Source organism: Aythya fuligula, chromosome 7 (assembly GCF_009819795.1).
Source record: "Aythya fuligula isolate bAytFul2 chromosome 7, bAytFul2.pri, whole genome shotgun sequence".
Classification (NCBI taxonomy): domain Eukaryota; kingdom Metazoa; phylum Chordata; class Aves; order Anseriformes; family Anatidae; genus Aythya; species Aythya fuligula.
The window spans coordinates 20,627,274-20,649,658 of NC_045565.1; the positions used below are offsets into that span (position 1 = coordinate 20,627,274).

Here is a 22,385-nt window from a genome sequence, read left to right on the forward strand (position 1 = left end):
CCCGAGGTGCTCTATGCACCAACTGCCCCATAACTTCAGAGCAGCCCACTCTGCTGCTCAAAGCAGCTCCTAACCTACCTGAGTTCTTATGCTGGAGCCAAATCCAGAAGGTGCAAAGCTGACTTAGTCTACATCTATCTCCCTTCAGCCTCCCTGAAAATCTCTGGGAAGATAAGTGGAGTACAGCCATCTGCCTGAGATAAAATTTCTTCCTCCTAACCTGATGTTCTTCTAAGCTTACTGTTCAATTATTCAAGATAAAGATGAGGTGGGATACCCTAGATAAAACAAAATAATCATAATACAAAACATATGTAAATCAGGCTATAAGAACATACTGAGTGTGTTCACTTTTGCCATCAGCTCTCTAAAGAAAAGAGGAAAAGCTTTTTTTAAAAAAAAGAAGTTGTGTCTGAGGTGAGCATAAAACGCTTTCTATTACGAGCTCCGTAATAGAGGCATCAGAGAAGGGTAGGGCCTGAATAATCTGCAGCTTGGGTAAGTGTATGTACCTTTCGGATGATGTTCTATTTTTAAATTAGAAAGGAAGCATTCTTCATTGAAAATGAAGCTGGAACGTTGCTTAACAATGAAGTGTGGGGCTGTTGAGGGACCTCCTTGGAAACTTGATAGTTGTCTTCACGGTACTGCCTGGTGAAGTGATCTTATGAATATATATTTTGCTACATCAGCATCACCAAAATCAAAATAACACGACTATGCTTTATTCCTAATTAGGAAAAATATTTTTGTGACATCTTGACTACATTTAGAACAAGATATTATAAATAGAGTTTGGATAAGTGTTGACTATATTTCTAGACATTGTTAAATGCTCACTGAAAATATACATACTCACAAAATAAAACATCTTTTTACATAGAAGAACTGTTTAAGATCTGTTTAAGAGCTCTGTATATCCTTTTAAAGAAATTAGCTGCTTTTTTTTTTTCTGAATATGCAAATACTGTTTGCATTTCAGAGAGGGATTCTGCAATTTTCTCCATGAAAATCAATTTCCTCTCAGTACATACAAGTTATCTATGAATACCCTTTATCTCTTTAGCTGCTACCTCAAGTATTATCAGGGCATATGCTAATCTTATTATGAATTCACCTTTCTTTTGGAAATGAAGGGAGGACCAGAGGTCAAATGACAGATCCCTTTTTGAAATCCAGTGGAATATCCAGTATTTAACAGCAATGGGAATCATGAAAGGAGACATGTAGGTTTCAATTCAGACTTCAAAGGAATCAAAAGGGAAAAAAATAAAAGCATAACAAGGCATTTGGCAGTGCTGCGTTGAGTGAATTTTTCAAAGTACAACTAAGTAAATTGCAAAATAAGTTATTGAGAGGAGCAAGGCTTGACATACACTTTCACATTGGCTGACCTGAATGGTTTCCATAACCATGTAGATTTTATGGAGGTAATTTTGAAATGCTTTATTTCCCTTTAGGAAGAGCACAAGCAGTCTCAATTTTGAACTTAGGAAAAAAAATAAAAAAATTGCATCATGGAGATTCAGCTGCAGGCTTAGAAGCCTACTGTTTGTTCTCACATGTGACATGATCACTGCAGTCATTCTTCTCTCCTCTTTCTCTGTTCAGCATTCAGATTGTCTCTTCAGTTTATGTTAAAAATTCAGTGCTTTTCTTCTGATATGCCTTCAAAATATTGTCAGCATTAGAGAAAATATTTGCAGAATGTAGCATCTTTATACTAAGTAAACAAATAATGAATTGCAATTCTGTAAAATTAGAACATTCATAAAAAATACTGTCTTTATTAGCTACTGCAAGTGCTGTTCAGGGTATTACACAAAACATATTTAGGAGATAAGGAAAGATTATCCACTTGGCCTTATAAAGCCCTGAGAGGACAGCATGTCATTGCTGTAAAATACTTGATAGGCAAAATATGACAAGCATTTTGTTCTTTAAATAGGCCACAAATTGAAATGAGTTTCTTGGTTTCATGGTGGCCCTTTACTGATTTGTCCCATCCAAGATACTGCACAATCAGTAGGCTTTGCTGTGAAAGGTAGACAAGCAGGGGAAGGTATGGACAGACAGGGTCAGCATGCTGGCAGGGCTGCAGGCTCCCAGGTACAGCAAACCAGGCTTCCCTGTGTGTGTCAGTTCAGTGATGTTCCACCCTCAGTCGCATAAATAGCTATACACATCCATACCATTTCAAAAAGTAATTAGAAGTCATTAAATCTTGGAAGAAATATCTTTGACTTTAGTTTACATGGCTAATTACTGTAATTTATAACAAATGTTAAATAAGCTAATCACACAATTAAATGCTGGTTCCTTTTACAATACTGGTATCCAGTGCTGTTTTGCTCTTGTTTTAATGGATGTGGCAGTGTAATCCTGCAGTGGATTCATTGAATACATCCAATCTGTTTTTTTCAGACAGCAGATTTTAACTCCGCAGTTAGACTGACATCAGCACAGCACTGCTCTGTGATACCTTCTTGGCCATCTGCCTCCGTCTCCTTCAGAGCAAGTAATAAGCCAGAAACACATGAGAACTGGCAGTGATTAAAAAGACAGAACAACTGGAGAATAAGGTTTAATTGCTAGTGCTTCAGTTGTGCCAGGATAATACTATGAGCACTGACTCATCAAAATCAACTGATTTCTGACTACAGTGCTGTGTTTTTTGAGAATCAGGAGAAGAATGTTTGAAAGGGTAGGCAAATGTGAAATTGCTCATAGCATTTAGGTACCATCCTGCCCTTCTATAGTGCTTTGATTTGCAGTCTGTAAGTATAATGGGACAGCATATTTCAGGCTACCACGGAAAACCTTTAGGATCTCTCTATTACACGATGCCCTGTGATTGTGCAGCCTGGAGCTGATGACTCAGGTGTAATGACTTCCAGTGTGAAATTGCTAATGAAGTGTTTTGCTGAATCACCTTCAACTCCATCCCCACTGAGTTTCCTACTGATGAAGTGTAATTAGTGCTGACTCACAGTAGCACATACAGCCTGTGAATTTCAGGCAGGATATAAGGTGAGAATGGAGCCTTTGCAAGTATGGGAATTTGGGAAGTGTGAGAGAAGACATTGTGTGAAGCCCAGGAATGGAGGTAAGCAAGGTGACAGAACTTCTGTTGCCTGATGTGACAATAAAATGAAGGGCCTATCTGAGAAAAATGCAAACTTTTTGCAGTGTTTTTAGAATAGGGTGGGAAATCCAGCTGTTTTGTCCAGGCATGAAAATCAAAAGTAGATCCTCCTACTCCAGAAGCAATCTGTGCATTGAAAATATATTTGCTAATTATATTTGAAATACTCAGCTGGCCCACAAAATCATGGAAATGAGTGAAAAGTTTTAGGTCAGCCAAACATTTGTTTTAGATCAGCCAAACCTTCACACCTCTATCCACTTCTTCCTACAGTAAATTAAAATCTGGTTTTTAGTTCTGGCCTTTGCTGAATGAAAGGAGTAAAAATCCAGTGAAAATAGAGAGGGATAAAAATGCATTTCTCAGTTACATTTCCAAATCAGCAAAACTAGCCGGAGGTTTTCAGCACTCATCTCCCAGTCAGTGGTCCATCTGTCAAACTGAGGAGTAAAATAGATGCTTAAGAGGAAGCAGATGCTGGCAGCACAACTATTTCAGCATCTCCTTAGAGCAGAGGAAAGTGTTTTGTTTTGTTTTGTTTTTTTACAGACCGGGCTGCAGCTACAGCACAGCCCTCACTGACCCAGCCATCCCCTAACCCGTGTCTGGTGCTTGGCAGACAGCGTGGGAAGTAAGGAACTCATGGCAAGCATCAAGGACCAGATGGTGGAAAGCATCCAGGGACTCCAGTCCACGTTCTTTTATTTGTCCCTTTTGTACTGCTTGCCAGTTTGGGAGGCCGTCACACACGTCCTCAATTTATTGAAGGATGGAGACACTTAATTTGAGCCATTATGTGAAGAGAAATCCACGCTGTCTGGGGAAACAATATTTCCGTAGGCTTATGGTGTTGAAAAGGAGTGCCTGTTGGAGAACAACAGCTTATCAGAGATGCTTGCACATAATGGCCAGAGTCACTCCTGCAGGACTGGCAGTAGTTCAGGAGGAATCACCCTACAGCAGCAATATCAGACCAAGCCTATTGCATAGTCACAAAACCAGCAAGTTCACAGTAATATCAAAGATTAGTTGCATAAACTGAAAAGAATGCATTGCAAACACTTTTGTAGAGCTGTCTCTATAGAAGAGTACAAACAAACGCACACAATGCTGCAGAGGCTCCTATGCTGCTATGCACAAACTTGTGACCCAGAGCAGGAAAGACAAGAAGCTGCTCTGACAAAAATTAAAACCTTGGATGAAAATATGGCCACTACTGTCTCAAGATTATTTTAAACCTGTGGCAAATATATCTGTGGCACCAAAATCACAGTTTCCATGCTTGTGAATTACACTGATCTATTTATCAGAAGAGCAGTATAAAATCAAAGGGAAAATATTAGGAATTAATTCTGGTTTTCAGTCTTGCATGAAAGGTGGTAGCCCTTCTGTCTGAGCAGATCTTCAAGCGTGTGATGGAAGAGTATTTTTGTAAGTATAGTTTTAATAACTGTGCCTTGAGGGTTTAAAAGAATACTCTGTAAACAAGAAGTGGAAAAACAGTAGAATGGTGTCTGAAAAACATCCCTCAGCCACTCCAGAAAGTGACTGCTGAAGCAGTTAATAATGTTCCATTCAGGGTGGAGGAAATGCACTTCCCATTCTCTTCATAGTTTTTAAGTTTCTTAGCTTTGGGGCAACCTGGACCATCTAGTGAAAATCTTTTATTGGTTTTTCTTTGACCAAACCACTTTGCTAAGAACTGCAGTTATCATTCAAGCTATAATCCAGTCCTAGACAAAAACACTGCTTGTCTCCTGAAACAACATTTCCGCAGGTTTCTGTGCCAGATAATGCAGGGTGATGAGTATCTAGCAGGAGTTGTATCCACAGCCTCCCTGTCCTCCAGCCATTCCAAGAAGCTCTTGGGGGGACATTGCCTCCTTCTGCTTGGGCTGCCAATGTGCCACAGTGGCTCTGAATCTAGCTCTGCTGCCTGCCCTGGGTGTCTGCTTGGAGCCAGTAAGAGCACAATGTGAGCTCTAATACTTGACCAGTAAGATGTGATTGCCTCTCCATTTCCCTCTCTCTCTCTGAATCATGACTGAAGTGTGGGGAGGAGAAATCCAGCACAGCCTCCACAGTCAGCTGCTTGAGGCTATGACTACACAGCACCTGAAAGTGCACTTGCCCAGAGTCTGTGGCATTTGTGTGACATTTTATATTTAAGAAGTAGCATATTTTTCACTGGTTAGAATAAAATGCAATGCTATTTATGTAACTAATCTTGAAAATAAGAGGATATAATATTTGGTAATTGCGGTCCTCTGAAAATATCAAAATGCTATGTTTTCTCTAACAAAAAATTCTACCTAGTAATTCTAGCTAGAGCTTGACTAAGTCAAGGTTTTTAATCAAGTTGCTCATGGATTTTGAAACAGAGGCTGAGTCTCCACTCATGGTCAGCAGAGACTGCAACACCCCATCACTCTCTTCCAGCTGATTAGGCCCTGCAGTTATCTAGAAACACCTTGCACCTCCATTGGTTCTCTCTTCCTCTAATAACACTTATGCTGCACTCAGCACAGCCCCAGAGGCTTCCTAAAACCTCTTGTCCACTAACGTTCAAGCTATCATAGAAAACATGGGAATCAGGGGCCATGTTTCCTTGTCTGTTGTTGGTGGAGCAGATTGCTAACCAGCTGTGGTGGCCCGAGCCATCAGTTAGTGGTATCAGCGACACACTCCTTCTGCTTCCATACTCTTCCTGGGAATTTAATTAAACTCCTCCTAAATTAATATCTTGACATCTCACAGCACCTGTAAAGAATCTCACAAGTGACTATTGCCCTGCCAGTCTCTTGACTTATATAAGATGTAAATTGAGGATTTTTTCTAGAGGAAGTGTAAGCCTTTATTTACCTTCTTTCTTTTCTACAAAGAAACAGAAAAATGTTTTGAGGACATCTCTGAGATATCCAAAATTCATAAATATCCAGTTTTTTTCTCTGCTGTTTTCTTCAGCAATGCCTTGGACTTTTGGTTTCATATAAGCCAATGTAAAAATTTGGGCAACTAGTCCCAGTGCCTCTAAGATGCTGAAATAAGGCCTGTGAAAACTCCATTTTATTTTTCTCAGCAGAGGAGAGGTTTGATTTAGAGGAGAATGAATGTCATTCGGTTATTCAGCAAATAATTGTGTGCCATACAATCAGAATTTGCTAGTCCTATTTTCTCAGCTGCTGCTAATGCAGCACTCAGCAGTATCCCATCACTCCCAGGCCAACATAAGGCCTGCAGAAGATTGACTTCAACAATAACACCTATCCCTTAAACATCATTTTCACCTCCTGCTGATGGGATTATTGTTTGGTTTTTGTCCTTAAGACCTATGAGTTCTCCTAACTCTTTCTATCTCATTTTCTGAGAAGAGTATTTCCACCTGCAGAATGTACCCGTGTAGTGGGATTTTACACTGCCCTGGTGTCCTTCCTAAAGAAGATGATAATGGACCTCTGAAAGTCCAACAGTTTGGGCATCAAGGTCCTTCCAGAAGACAACACCAGGTAGGAAACACTATAGCTTGGTATATCTTATAGCCTGATGGAAGAAAGAAACCATAGCAATAGGGATAATGGCTTGGAAGTTAATGTTCTGTGTCTTCCCCATGCAGAGCAAAGGGTGAATGGTTTTGCTGGTGCAGCTGATGAGGTGGTAGTTACAGACAGGGGGGCCACATTCTGGTCTTGACTCTGCACGTTTGAGGGCAAAAAGGAGGGTAGGATCCTTCCAAAGGATTATGAAGTTGGGCAGAATATTTGATGAGCTCTTCTGTCACTCACCTTTGCTGAGCCTAGATGGAGTGTTTGAAGGGTATCAATATCTGTTGTATGATTGTCAACTGAATGCAAAACTACCTTTAGTTGTACCCATCCACTTCTGCAGCTCCTGTAAAACTACTGTGTGTAGTCATAGCATCTAATAGGTGGGGGGGGTAGGGATCAGTCAGTGGCTGTGGCTGTAAGGAATGGTGATGTGCTGAGCTATTTTCCTGGGGCCAGTGGGTTCACTTGAGGGCTCAGAGTAAAGTTGAAGAGTCCTGTGCTGTAGCATAGTATCCTTGGCCTGACCTGACGGATGCAGGTAGTTCTTGACATCACAATTTCCTGGACTTGACTTCATGGTTACCTGTAGCTGTGTCTGTGATTCAGGGAAGGGCTTACCTATGTCAGGAGATGTGCTGTGTGAAAGTTTATGTTTTGTTCTACTCTCTCTGCAAGAGCGGGTAATTGTATTGGTCACGTTGCCACCTAGTTGAAAGGACTGTGACACCAGTGTCGTGTTGTTGCAGTGCAAGGTGCAAAATGCTGCAAGGCTAACAGCATCTGAAATACTACGATAGCCTGAAACATGAAGAGATAGTAGGGGTGTTTCTCCACTAATCCATTTGAAGCAAATCATTTAGCTTTTCAAAGGTTGATATTCTTCCCCATTCATTTCTTTTACGGCAAACTATAGACCAACTTTGCTCTTGTAGACTTCTACTTTCTGGTTCAATATGTTTGTTTAAGTAAGTGCTCATTCATTCTGCTGAATCAGTTCTGGTTGCTAACTTCTTGTAACCATAACGTTCATGACAGTTACTGCTGTTATAAAGTCCAGAGTTGAACTGTTGAGGAACCTTATTACATTTTCCCCTACTCTCAAAGGAAGCTGAGGATGTAACGTGTGTACAAATAGTCTTCTCTACTTTCAGTATACTGCAATGCCTCCAGTGTCTTACAAAGCTATCAGGAACTGAGTTAGACCCCAGCACTGTGTTCAGAATATGCCTAAGCAGAATTAGCTGTGTTATATTTTCTACCTTACCGTTCAAAAGATGCACTCACTGAGATCAGCAGTGGGCCACCCACAGTGAACACTGCACAAGTAGAAGTCAGTCCGCCATTTTTGTATGTACTTTGTCCCTGAAACAGAAAATACCATTCTTTGTTCAGAAGATATGAAATCTACCCATCTTAGTGACTGGTCCAGAAAGGAGATAAACAGAGGCTGGAGAGTCAGAAGTGGTTTGTGACATAGGGAGAAGAAGCACAAAAATATGAATGTTTTTAATGGAGGGAATTACATGAATAAATTGTTCAGTGAACTGCATCACTGATTCAATCTGCCCAGCTGTCATACGCTCTAAGGACAGTCTGTCAAGCACTACAGAAATGATGCATATGTTCCCAGGCCTTGTTGTATGAGATGCATGAAGTCACTTGAGCAATGAAAGATGGGTACTGAGCTGTGCTATGTTTTCACTGGTGAAATTGAGGACCGTGCAGCCAGGCTTTCAACAGAGCTGGTTGAAAGTGTTATTTTTGCCCTAAGGACAATCCAAAGACCAGATAGGTACCTTTCCAAACAAGGATGAAAAGCTGAAATACCCATTTTTCATTAAGTGAAGAATTACATAGCCTAGAAGAAGGAAAGATGGCACTTCTTCTGAAGCACTTACAGACTATTGCAAAAAGACAGCAATAGTTTCTTCTTCTTGTCTATGCAAAATACAAGTAATTAGGAACTAATTTTAATTAGGCTAATACCTCGGGAGCCTCTTTTAAGGTAAGAAAAGGAAAGAATAAATAGAAAGATGTGGAGCCTTGTCCTGGTTTCAGTTAGGACAGAGTTAATTTTCTTCCTAGTAGCTGGTAGAATGCTATGTTTTGGCTTAGGATGAGAAGAGTGCTGATAACACCCCGATGTTTTAATTGTTGCAGAGCAGTGCTTACACCAAGCCAAGGACGTCTCAGCTTCTTGCTGTGTCCTGCCAATGGGCAGGCTGGGGGTGCAGCAAGAGCTGGGAGGGGACAGACCCAGGACAGCCGACCCAAACTGGCCAAAGGGGTATTCCATACCATCTGACGTCATGCTAAACAAAATATAGGGGTGGCTAGCCAGGGGAGGGGGGCCGGACTGCTCAGGGTTAGGCTGGGCATCGGTCAGCGGGTGGTGAGCAATTGCATTGTGCATCACTTGTTTGTACACAGTAGTAGTAGTAGTACTGTTATCATCGTTGTTGTTGTTATTTTCCTATCTTAATAAACTGTCTTTACCTCAACTCACAGGCTTTACTTTCCCGTTTCTCTCCCCCATCCCAGAGAGGGAGGGGGGAGGGTGAGCGAATGGCTGTGTTGTGTTTAGCTGCCGGCCAGGTTAAACCACTACAAGCCTCCATCACTGAAGGACTGTAAGAGCAGACGAAGCAAATTCCAGTCAGGAATGGTTGCAGTATGGCTGATCCCTGAAACAGGAGGAGAGACATCTCAAGAGAGGATTTAGGGCAGTCTTACCTCATTTTTATTTTGGCCTTACTGAAACCTTTCACTCTTTACCACATGTCGCATTTTAAAGCTTGTAAGTGTCTGAGAGGGATGGGAGTTGTTGCTTTGTATACATGTAATTACCATAAAATTTACTGTATTACCATTAATTTACCAAATTTACCATATAAATTATGGTCATTTATTTAGATATAGATATAATTAAAGAAAAAGACATTCACTAATTGCCTGTGAAAATTATAATTATGTTCTCAGGAAATGCTGAGTTGCTGATCTTTGAGGGTGACAGGTCTTCATTAATGTGAAACACTGGCAAATTTCAATTTAATTTTCCATGGTAAGACTAGGCCAAGATTCACAAAAAGAAGTACTGTTATGAAGAAACATTTATGTTCAAAGAATAAAATCTCTTAAATACTGTACCACCCATATATTATAACAAAGTCAGACACCTCAGATCTCCTTAACTAACGGAGGGAATCCATTCACTCTCTCACCTTAGTGGTGAAAATGTTAATCAATGGTGCAGCTCGGAAAATGACTTCCTACAAGAACAAGATGATGCAATAGGGTTGCAAGCTCTGTTTCAGGGACTACACCTGCTTTCTATCTTTAGTTTTTGCATACAGCATCTCTCAAAGGGCATCATCCAAGATGCGTGTTTGAATTCCCTAGGCTAAGCCAATTTTCCAAGGATGACTTTGCTTTTTTCTGCTTCTGATAAACACATTTTTAAAACTAATATATTTTAGTGAATACACCTTAATGTTGTTAACATGTTCCTGTAGGGCCTATTACCTTTCTGGTCAATGTAAGTGTTAATGATATATATATGAGTTCTGTTTTAAAAGAAGAAGAAGTGAAACTGCTCTGCCTTAGTACAGAGTGGAGAAACAAGGAGATCTTAGCTCTCTTGCCTGAGGCAGGGCTTTGGAGCTGCTTTGCTTCTCTTTTGCAGCAAAGCATTGCCTTCCCATTGGGCAAATATGATCTTGCAAGGTAACTTGGCAAAGTAGCAGGCTTATAGCTAAACCTTGTTTAAAGGAAGTTTTTTTTTTCTGGTATTATAAGGTCATTTATGTCTCAGTCAAGAGAAGGACAAGTGTTTTCTGCTGAGATGGCTGGACATGAAACTTGGCTGAAGGAGAAAAAAAAAATGCTGCTTTTCCTCATACTGGAAGGCTTTTGCTCCACCCAGTAACCTTGCATCTGTTTTGCTTCAGTGAAGTCTGACATTGAGACCAAGGAGCCTTTAAGCCACTCATTACAAATCCCTCTTGAGCTTACTTTTCTAGAGCTGGGAGCTGGTGGTGCAGCATATATCATGGCCCAAGTGCTCCTGCACATAAAGACACTGAGTTATTTACTAAGTACTATATTGCTTTTTCAGTAGTTTGAGGTTGGTAGACAGAGCTGGGGAAAGGAGAGTTCTGCATCCAGTGGGTTTTGCAATGTAGAAGCTTGAAGTTCATTCCCCAGTTCAGAAGTGTTGTCAGAGCCTTGCTGCCTTCCATCATTCTGGAATTGCTTTCCATAATTAAAACTAGATTTCTTGCTGGCATTGTGTGCAACAGATTGAACTAGACTGGATCTTGTCACTGAGTTTCCTTATTGTGTTGGGAAATCAATCCCATGTAAAGCATCTGGTGTGTGACCAGTGTTGACTAGCCTGTCCTTGCTCTGTGCTAGGAGCAGCAGCAGTGTGCCAAACCCCTCTGTCCTCTGGGGACTTGGGGCCCAACACACTTTTCTCTATTCTAAATAATTGCAAGGCAAGGTCCACACAGCAGTGTCAAAGGTGGACTGGCTCACATGCAGACATGTTATTTTCCAGCACGTTTTTTGGTACTGATAGCGATTGATCTGGTTCCCAAGCACTAGCAGAGAAAAAAGGCAAAATGTCCCACTCCCCCAAATAGCAGCCTAGCTGCAGGGACAGCACAGTGAGCTAAGTACCAGGCAAATGCAAGCCAGAAGACATCAAGTGCTGCTGTCTAGATGTATCTGTGCATGCATTGTATATGCTATAGTTCAGCAGTAAGTCTGGCCATCAGATTGAGCCAGACTCCTGCCAGACAGACTCACCCACAGCACAAAAGGATCCCGCATGATATTTGCCAAACCAACCTATTCAATTTAAATTTGGCAGGATGCAGTTGGTTGTTTTAAATTACAGTTCATACAGTTAATACTATTGATGATATCTTATTTAGTGAAGACACCAGATTTCATCTTCAGGATAATATCAGATGTTGCCCTGAGATACCATACTAGAGCCAGCTTTAGCAATAGCTGGTGGCACAGAACAAACCTTCCATACCTTAGATCACAAATGCAGTTGTTTAAAGAAGTTAATGAACTTGGCAGATTGAGTTGACTCATTAAGAACCAGGTATATCAAAATACAATTTATTCTTAAAATGGCTAGTTTACATGTAACAGCATGGGTTACATAGGGAAAAAGTGCAATTAGTGAAAGAAGCTTATTTCACCTTAGTATATATCTTCTCGTTGCATTGCAAGTAGCTTCAGACTCAGGATATTATACTGCTTAGCAATGGGAAAAAAAAATGTGACTTGTATTTTGATGTTAATGCTACTTCAGTACAGTTAAAAGGTGTGCTGCTATTCACACCTGCTGAGTATGTATTGGACAATTTCCCACAAGTCTTGCATGAAACACAAACCATCTTTACAGTTTGACATCTGAGAAAGCTAAATTACAAGCATACAGATACAAAATATACAGTAGTTTAAAAAAAGCTTCAAAAATGAGGTACAATAAAACAGAGCAGTTCTCTATGTGCAAGCCTATATTCATTCTAGAAAACTAGCAGCAACCCTGCTCTTTTAAAGAAATTAGCTTTCACAAAGTGCAGCTAATTCACTGTCTTCAATATGAAGGACCTTGCCTATGTTACACGCTTTTGAGAAGTTATCTCTAACTGTGCAATAGGGAGCAGGATACCCAACCATGAGGGGCTGTGAGATCAGATCAGGCAACAAGTCACATCATCTGATGCTGCTACAGACTAGGAAGTTTGCAAATCACTTGGTCTGTTCTGTAAACTAACCCTGGTTTCAGCCTTGATTTTTGGCATGTACAGTGGCTTTTTTAAAAAGGCACATTCTTCTTATAACATTAGAAGGTAAACCTTCTGCTTGATAGCTGAGTAGGATGATGAAGGTAGAAGTCAAGGTTAGATTTCATCTCAAATGCAGGATACTTATTATTCACAAGGCCAATGAGGACAGAGATGTCTTCCTAAACCAGCAGTTGCTTCTTGCTTTGTGCCACTTTGTGTTCTCCTTTTTATCCTGTAGAACTCTCCCTGGCATTTAGAAGACCAGTTTTGAAAAGTCAACATCAAAGCACTGGTCATCTCAAAGTTATGCAGCACATCTTACCTCTTCCCCTTCTCCTACTTTTCTGTTGTCCTCTACAAGTTTCCTAACCTGTGTTGAAGCCACAAATCCCAGCCATGCATTCCTACCTGCCACTGCTACAAGCACACTGAAGGTCATAGCGAGCCTCTGTCCTGACAGCATCACCTCTTCTCTACTGCACTCCTAACATGTGCAAAATGGTTTGTAGTGTTCTGTTCATGTAACATCCCTGTGTACCCACACACTCATGCACATACACACAGTTGCTACAGCTTGCTAAGATACTGTCACCTTCCATACTTCCTCACAAGAGTCTCTTGCCTAGTGACTCAGGAGAGACAACAGCAGAAAGCAAGCAGTATATACTTAAGCATGCTATTTCTAAAGTAGGTAGCATACACATGGGTTTCATCTTGTTTGCCTTTCTTTCCAAGGATAAGTTTTGGCTAAGAACTTCAGTAACATAATATGGTATAACAAATCCCACAAACAACTGAATTTGGATTTGTACAGACAGCCAACAAAACCTGCCAAGTGGTTTTGTCATGTAGTATGTGAACCAGAAAGCTAACACTGTTCTGTTGCCAAATGGAAGAACGCTTCCTAGCTGGTGTCTATCACCAATATGGTGATGAATTTTCAATCCCACCCAAGCTCTGCCACTGGGGAAAGAGACCACTGGACAGCCTCGGGCTGCCAAGTTGATCAGGCTCTCTCTCTTGACCTCTCCTTTGAGTCTGAATATCTATACAGTCTTTCTTGGCAGATGGTATCTGAACTCCATCAGACTTCCACTCTGCGTGGAGAACCTTGTAATTCTGCCCCTCGTTATTGTCCCAATAGGTATGTTCTCCACTTTGGTAAGAAATGCAAAACTCAATCTTCTCTTGAGAGGAAATGGCAGGAGGCAAGTCAATGGTAAATGAGAAGGTATCGTTTTCAGAATCACCATAAACATTGTTCATGTATACACACTCAATGTCCGTGTAAGTCTTCCACGTATCAAAGGTAATTCGAACCTGAACCTTTTTCTCAAAGCTCACATTTTTTACTTTCACAGTGCCTGACAGCACCTTCTCTTGTAGGGTGCAGTTCTCCAGGCAGACCAAGTTCTTCTGCAGGCGGTTCCTGAAGTCCAGGTAGTCAGCTGAGGGCCGAGGGAAACCCAGAATCAAGTTTTTCTCCTCATGTAGCTTTAGGCCAGATGTTATGTTTTCAAGGCCCATGAGGTCGAACTGAAGGTCCCAGCCAGGGTGCTCCTGGAACTCAGAGAAGGTGTGTATTGCCGTCAGGGACAGTCCCTTCGAGTCAGCAAACACAACTCGCTTCTTGGCTCGGGCTGCCGAGTGGTTCCAGTCGGTCTTCTGTGCTTCAGAGTCACGTTTCACATGCAGGCATGGTCTGAGAGGTTTGAATCTGTTAACAAAGTTGTTTCTTTGACAGTCCTCAAGGGGGCTGAGAAAACTCTTCAGCGGTGGTGAATGGGCTAAGCAAATTCTCATGGCCACATCCACAGGCATGATGGAGCTTGGCAAGGGTCTCGGATCCAAGATCTGTATCATTCTGAAATAAGCAGAAAGTGCATTATTATTTGTTACATCAGGGAAATGCTTATGAATGCATATTTGTTTCATCTGCTGTCTTAATTATTCATGGCCTGCTCTTTGTGCAGCTTTAAATAATGCAGCCTAAATTAAAATTGACAGTTCAAGCTAAGGAAATAGAATGAGAATATTCAGTCATTTCTTGCTAGTTCTAAACTTTTTTGATTCAAATGTAATCTCATTTGTTTCTTACAAACCTCTAAAAAGTGAATTTTAGTGAGAGGTAATTAACATATTTCCTTGAAAATACACAAAAGAACTTTCCAGTATAGAGGTACAAACAGATCCAGCTACAGCGAAAGTGCACATCCACATTAAATTTAGTTTCCCTTTTAGAGACTCTGAGCAAGGACTTAAAATTCCAGCAAGCTGGATCAGCTGCTTTGTCTCTGCGCGCAGAAAGCACTATATTAAGCAAGTTACCTATCCCATAAGAGCATTGACTGGGATGCAATGTATAATGATGCAGAACCATCACCCTACAGCTCAGAACAATCATAAATGCATTTCTTAGGCAATGTGGTTTTGGTTAATTCAGGTGCACAAAAATGCCAAAGCACCTTTAGAAATATTTTCTATGAGCTGCTAACTCAGGTTCAATTAAGAAAGATAGCGTGCACTGTTAACATTGACTGCTGAGGAAATGGAGAAAAAAATATAGGAAGGGGAGAACTTTATTTATCTACCTCTGTATGCTTCAAGAACTGTCTTAAAAACGTCCTTTATAATCCCTAAAGTCTATGCCTAAACCCTACTGTAAGCATTCTATAAGAATATTATGGTTTTATTTGTAAAGATTTATTCCTAAACCTCTCTCCCAGAGGATGAAAAATCACAATTACTTTGCAAAAACATGGCCCATTCAAAGCCAGTTGGCATGAATATTTATGGTATTGGAGTTCAACTGCAGTACTGATAAAGTATTGATAAAGATCTCTCCTGACAAAGATGCAGTCCTTGCTGGAAATATGGGTTTTTGTTGAGTCATGGGAAGCAAAGGCATTTGCTTTGTCACTTAAATGCCTTTCTCCTTCCCAGTGTTCTCACTGGGGTTCCAAGGCACTGCCAAAAAAAGCAGAATCTGCACTGACCTCTTAATTCCTCTCCTTGCTATTTTTTTTTTTTTTTTTTTTTTTTTTTTTTTTACTATTGCGGCAGTATTTACCATAATAGGTAGGGGAGTACCAGCATCAAATTTATCGAGATTTGTTTTGCATTTAGGAGGAACAGGGCTATTTCCGTCCTCCCCCCCCATAATTTTCACCACCAGCTCCTTGGGTAAATGCTCCTAAGGTTTTTCAGCATTTAAAAAAAAAAAAAAAAAAAAAAGCACGACTAAAAAGCCAGGCTGCGAGAAGAGGCAAAGATGATCCCCCAGCTCGAGATGACGGGGGCTCAGCAGCATTGACATGCAAAAGCAGTGGTGCTCGTGCAGCGCAAGTCCTCTAAACCCGGAGGAGCGCTGCGCGAGTTTTGAGGTTTCCCCGCAAGGACGAAGCTCGATGTTCCTTCCACCCCCCTCTTTGCTCGCTTCTTCCCGCGGGGCTGCAGGAACACACCGAGAGCGCAAGCAGGCGCGGGGGAACACGGACACACACAGCGTGTGCTGGGAGGGAACGGGCGGCGCTTACCTGCTGCAGTGCATGGGGCAGCGCGGCCGCCGGCTGCTCTGGAGCCCGCTACGCCCCGCGCCGCCGCCTTTATGGGGCGCTGGGGCGGCGGGCGGCCCGGGGGCGGCCCCCGGCGGGGCTGTGCGTGCCGGCGGGGGGGCGGCTGCCGCCGCTACACGTGGCCGCGCCGTGCGGGCGGGCAGCGGCCCGGAGAGCCGCCCCCGCCGGCCTCCGCGGGTAGTGGTGTGCCGTTCATGCAGGCCGGGGTATTAACGTGCCGGCTGAAGCACCTCCTGCTAAATCTAGAGCCCCGAAGTCGTTTCCAAAACTACAGTGCTTGAAATAACTTGGATATTCTGCCCCCCCCCCTCCCCAAAGGGCTCGGTGCCCTGCTGCATTGGCTATTTATGGCCGAGGGCACCGATTGTATTCGAGGTTCTAGTGTCATGCTGCAGTGTTTCCAACGGGCAGCTGAGCAGAGCCCTCCGCGCCCCAAAACTGCCAGTCTGACCCGGGTTGCCCCGAGGCTGCCTGGCCCTCTCATCCTCCAGAAAGGAGAGGCAGGAGACAGGGATTCCATGGAGCAGCTGGGAGGCAGGCAGCAGTTTTAGATTAGGCATGCTGAAACACTGGCCTTTTCCACCAGGCTTTTTCATTTTTGCTGTGTGGGCAAAGTGGGTGTTGTTTCATCAATGTGGAGCTTCTTCCCATCACCATCAAATGATATGTTGCCAGGGCCTGAAACATGTCATCCTGGGCTATAACTGCCCTCGTCCTCAGTGGAAAAATTACTGTAGGACATTTCATTTGAATGGTGCTGCTGGCTGTTCACCTCCCACACACGGTGGTCTGCGCAGTCTGAAGGTGCTTGAGGCTCAGCTGTACTTCCCACGATGTAGTTATTATCTATTTCTGGAGCAAATGGATAAAAAGTGGCAGAACCCAGCCTTCTCAGCGCTGCCCATAGCAGAGCCACCACTTCTCGCACCATGCCTTCCTAGTAGGCCCCACACAGCACCCAGCAGGCCAACAAGCCCCTGGACGTGCAGACAGCCCATCGGCAGCGGCACGTTGCCTTCTGCACGTTTCCTTCTAGAGGCTTCCTCCTCTCAGAGGAGGCTGGCCTTCGAGTCACTGTTCTCCAGAGACTGCCCCGGATGCTGACTGGTTCAGCGAGTCTTCTGTGGCTTTACTGTTTCCCTATCACCTTCCTGCTGGCCTGCTCTTTCCCCAGGTCAACTGATGACGTGCAGTCACACAGTAAAATGTGATACTGAGTCTGTGAGCTGTAATTTTTAGAGCTCGTAGTTTTTACTGGTAGGCGAGACCATGCACAAATGAATAGCAGGAAGTACTATGTCCTATGTGAAGCAACGGGGGCTTACAGTGATGCACAGATGATTCAGGGTTTTTCTGGCTCATCCAGTTTTTGTTTTTCTTTTTTTTTTTTCTTTTATTTTCTTGGTTTGTGAATGAAGGGCTTTGCTGCTCTGCTAAGAGTTTATTAGGAGGCTGTGTAAGCACAGGCCAAGGCATGGTGGGAGGTGACAATGACACCTCCATTTTGGATTCAAGCTGCACAGAAGCAGTCTAAAAAACATCCTTGAAAGTACTGGAGGGGGAAGACTTCTGTTGACTGAAGTGTGGCACACAGGCCCATACGCTGTCTCTGTATGTATAATGAGAGCATTCATAGGACAGTAGGACTTCAGTTTCTTTGCTTGGACCCTTGGTGACTGAAATTCCTGCCTTTCATGCCAGTACGTGACACTAAGCATCACACAGATGAAGCCTGAAGCATTAACTGGCAATGCAGACAAGGGTTTGGAAAGGTCCTGGTCTGTTCCTTGATGCCAGCTATTCAGGATGACCTTCCCTGGTCCTCTGCTTCTCCAGTAACACTCCTTCCTCTCCACCTTCTATATCTTGTAGTGACTGTCAGCTCTCTCTCAAAGGCAGATGATACTTTCTCATCATTTGCTTACAGAAAGTGCTAGAAAACTGAGTTCTTCAAGCCCTGCTAGTTGCAAGGTATTTTTTCCTTTGAGCTACAAATAATTTCAGCCCCTAGCAACAGTAAGCAAGGCCCAGGATCCCCAATGGGCCCAAAGGGGCACATGGCTGGTGCTTACCAAACATCCTGTACTCACCCGTTTTAAAACATTGGTGAGCAACTCTGGAGAAATTTCATGGGCCTGTGCTACTGAAGTCTTTGTCCTTGGTGCTCCCACCGTAGTGCTGCTGAGCCCCATGGCTGCCATACCTGCAGCACACCCAACAGCTGGGATACGTGCTCTCTATGTGCAGTCATTAAATGAGACTTAGACAATACTTTTATTCCACACTGATCCATGCTTGACGCCTGCACACAAAGAGGTGCCCTGAGGCTTTGCTGCACGCATTTCTACTACTCTGGAGTAGCTGGCTGCATTGTTTGCTGCCATAAAACAGTTTGTTCCTGTTGGGCTGAAACATCTCTTTTGTCTTGCTCAGAAAACATTATGGAAGATTATTTAAGGTTACATGCTTAAAAAAAAAAAAAAAAAAAAAAAAACAGTAGTGAGATACAGAGCTTTTCATGGACAGATCATTGCTCAAGTTAGTAAATATGGGCTGAAACCAAAAGCTCAGTGGCTGCTTGGTAACCCGAGTCCCGTTCATGGCCACAGCGCGGGTGCCACCAGTTTCCGGTTGCCAAGACAAGCAGAGAGGGTTGTGCAGAGCCAGGGCTGCTCTTTCCTCACCCGAGAAGAGATATGTCTGCAGTGAGGCAAGCTGATGGGGTTAGCTGAGGTAGCAGAACAGTTTGCACTGTCAGTGATGGTCCTCTATCTGCGCTTTTTATAGAGGACTCGGGTTTCCAGTTATTTTGGTTCAGTGGCTCTCCTGTCATCAGTGGCTTAAAAATGTAGATTTGACTGTCTGTTTTGCCTTTCAAATAGGGCTGCTAAAACAAGAGCACCAGAGAGGGGGAAAAATAATCTTTGTCTTACTGTGCATTGGACAGAACTTCATGTCTTATCAACTCTCCTGACATTTGTAGGTGCACATGGAAGCAAAGGGAGAAATATACTGCCGGGAGAGGCAAGGGTGATTATAGCCAGCCCCATCAGGAGGGGCTGCACCTCAGCTGACTGAGTGACAAGGAAAACAAAGTTAACCACATATACTAGTTCTTTCCCTTTTTCTGAAAGTGCTGCATTTGAAATGTAAAAAACTAATTGCAACGAATTAACTGTAGTAAATTGTCTCTATAGTTTCAGAAGACTTTCAATGTTCCTTCTTACAAATAGTTTCCAGCCTGCATTATGCCTAAGCAAGGTAGCACACAGGCTGGCTCTTCAGTGAGTTTCTCCCTTCACAGATTGCTCTATGACAAGCCCACAAGTGGGTTCAAGCTGTTCTACTCAAGGAGCAATCTACAGCATTAGCTTCTCTGTGAATGCTTGTACATGTGGACAGCCCTGCAGGTCTCGCTGTTCTTCACCTGTCTGAACCAGCCAACTTTTTTCAATCAGCAGCTTTCAGAGCAGGTAATAAGTGACTGTGGGTTTCTGTCGGCTGTCAGACAGCCAAGGGTGTGCTTGGTCATTTGTTTGTTGGTTCTGGTCATTTTATGGCTGAGGAGAATAAAAGCGCTGCTTTTCTCAATCTGTGTCCCAAAGCTGAGTAATTAAACAAGTTTCCGTTGTTTTACTTTTTGGCTTTATTACTTCTAGGTTGCTGTTGCTGTGCTTCTCTGTTGTCCTCCCCCACAGCTTCAGGAGGGGAAAAAATGAGATACGTTATGAGTATGGGAAGAGTTGAATGGCCTTTGGCATTTAATTGAAGCATTTTTAAGCAAAGATAAGCAACTGTTTCCTGACAGCGAAGTTAACTCACAACCACACTTATAGAATAAGGCCCAGAGAGAAAAATATATATATATATATAAATCTCCATTTCACTTGCATAGTAATGTATCCATTGAAAAATTGCTGCTGTTTGCAGGGTGGGAGAGTAATGCTAGCTCAGTGCAATAATAGTATACAATTTAACAGGGAAGTTTTTGATTTCATTTTGAATTTGAGACTAAAGTCAATTGCTAGTCCAAGGCAAAATGCTGCGGTTGCTAGAAAACAGGAAATATCCATCTTTTTTTGGCTAGCACATATTTGGTTCCCACAGCATCACTCAACACATGTTAATGAAGCAGGGCTTTAATAAAAGTATATCTGATAGTACAGCTATGGCCCATCAGCTCAGCTGTCAGTGCTGTCACATAAGGCTTAACGCCAGCCATTTCTTTTCTTGGATTGAGCTCTTATGTTCAATATTACCTCTATGCTGCTAAGACTAATCTTTTTAAGTGTGTAGTATTTATAAGGTTGGGCAGCAGGTTTCTATGACCATCATTATGACACAAATAATTATTCAGGTATGCATGACAGCAATGGAAGTCCAAACTGAGTTGAACCTGTAGACCTTTAAAAACATAAAATTAGTGATTTCTTGGATGAAATACAGTCCACAGAAGCCTTATTTAGTCTTAACAAAAACTTATTTTCTTTACTTGCTTCTCAGAGCACTTCAATATACTTTGTTTATTCCTTATGGCTACAAATGTGGACCAAGAAAACTCTCCTCAGAAACTCTGTTATCATTTCAGGGATTTCTTTAACACTGGCACAGTCTGTATGAAGAATAAATAAGTTTTTCATCTTCTTAGGATTTTTATTACTCAATTCCTTATAGCTCAAATCACAGAAAGACTAGAAAAATATATTCCTTTGACCAAAAAGCAGTATCCTGATGATACTGCTAGACTTTGGAAGAATTCAAAAGCATCTTTTGTCGATATCAGTTAGGATGAAATTGCTGCAGTTTTTTTAATATTTTAATATACTGATTTTGGAATAAGCTTTTAGTTTGAAAAAAAAAATAATAATAATAAAAAAAAAAAAAAACAATGAACATAAACTGTTGGGGATGGGAAAGTTTCCAAAACTTTTATTTTTCCAGATATTTCATTATTAGACATTTGAAAACTCAGACTTTGACAGGACAATAAATCAGTTTCTTAATCATTTGCAACTTGTTTGTAGAAACCAGGCTGCCTTGCAGACTTGCCTGGCAGAACATATCCAACCCCTAGAAAAAGGGTCAAGTTGCCTGCAGCCGAACGCACTGAGAAATTATGCAAAGATGGATGAATTTTACATTTTCCTACAGCAACTATATGAATAATCATTCTCACTGGGGTATGATGTAGGCCTAAATCTCAAGCATTGGCAGGGGCTCTGGGATTGGTTCTTTTTAGGTCAATAGCAACAGTTCTTGCCAGTATAGGGTCTCAGAACCTTGGAAAGTTGTATTTAAATTCCTAGAAACTGGAGGCTTTGAACTGAACTGGAAGCTAGACATTGGTTTAGAATGTTTAATCTTTTTAAGACTGATTAAGGACAGATTAGTCGATGGTAGATGTGCCATTTATTTGGAAATTTGTACTTCAAGGTAACTGCATTGTTTTCTGAAACAACTGACATAGAAAAGCAAGACAATATATCGTAGGCTGCTTAATTAAGTTTTGTGTAATGTGATTATATTAAATTCAACATATTTCAAGGAAGATTCCCTTAAAAAGCTTTTATACAAAATGCTGTCTGTTGAAAGTATAATTGCTTTGGTATGTATATAGCAAGAGATTAAATAAAGGCAATACCATGTTACTTATAAATTGCTGGTACTTAGAGTAAAAAGGGAAAGGAAAATTGAAAGAAGGAAGAACGTGACTGTACATATTTATTCTTGGAATAATCTAAACTTCCAGTGAAGGATTGACAAGAGTACAGAAAACAAAATGCATATATTTTATGGATGTTCATAAACAAATTTAAAAAAAAAATCTGCCTTATGAATACAGACCAGCTTTTGAGAATGTAAAGTCTGTCCTTGATGTTTGAAAGAAATGCAGTATTTCAGTATTTTTGGAAACAACTTTTCTTTTCTTTTTATTTGTAACCACACATCCAAAAAGGTTGAACCTTGAGATTCTGTGGCCAAACATTTCATAAATATAAATCATTTTTCTGAGTATAAGTAATCAGTGTTTATTCTTTTCCTACTGGGCCAAGTGGAGGAAATACCTCTGTTGATCTTTAGTCTTTTCAAAAATAACAGTAAGTGAAGTTCTGCTTTGTATAATTTAGTTTTTTTTTTTTTTGTGATTCTGTGTGACCAAACAAATGTTGGCTGTACAGACACCTCTGTCAGTTATGTGGGACGAATTTTATTCTTTGCAGTCTTTCAAGCACAAAAGGTGATCTCTTTTACCCAGGTATGAAAAATTCCTTGCAGCCCTGCAGGAACCATATGTTTTTTCAATATGATT

At 41.7% G+C, this 22,385-nt stretch overlaps 1 protein-coding gene across 1 annotated transcript; it reads right to left on the reverse strand.

Moving 5' to 3' along the window:
- Nucleotides 1-11,807: 11,807 nt before the first annotated feature.
- PPP1R3C (protein phosphatase 1 regulatory subunit 3C) lies at nucleotides 11,808-16,074 on the reverse strand. Its single transcript, XM_032191590.1, has 2 exons — nucleotides 16,037-16,074; nucleotides 11,808-14,364 (listed from the first exon to the last, which is right to left on the reverse strand). Exons 1-2 carry the CDS (start codon nucleotides 16,048-16,050, stop codon nucleotides 13,419-13,421), a joined length of 960 nt encoding a protein of 319 aa, XP_032047481.1. The 5' UTR covers nucleotides 16,051-16,074; the 3' UTR covers nucleotides 11,808-13,418.
- Nucleotides 16,075-22,385: the final 6,311 nt, after the last annotated feature.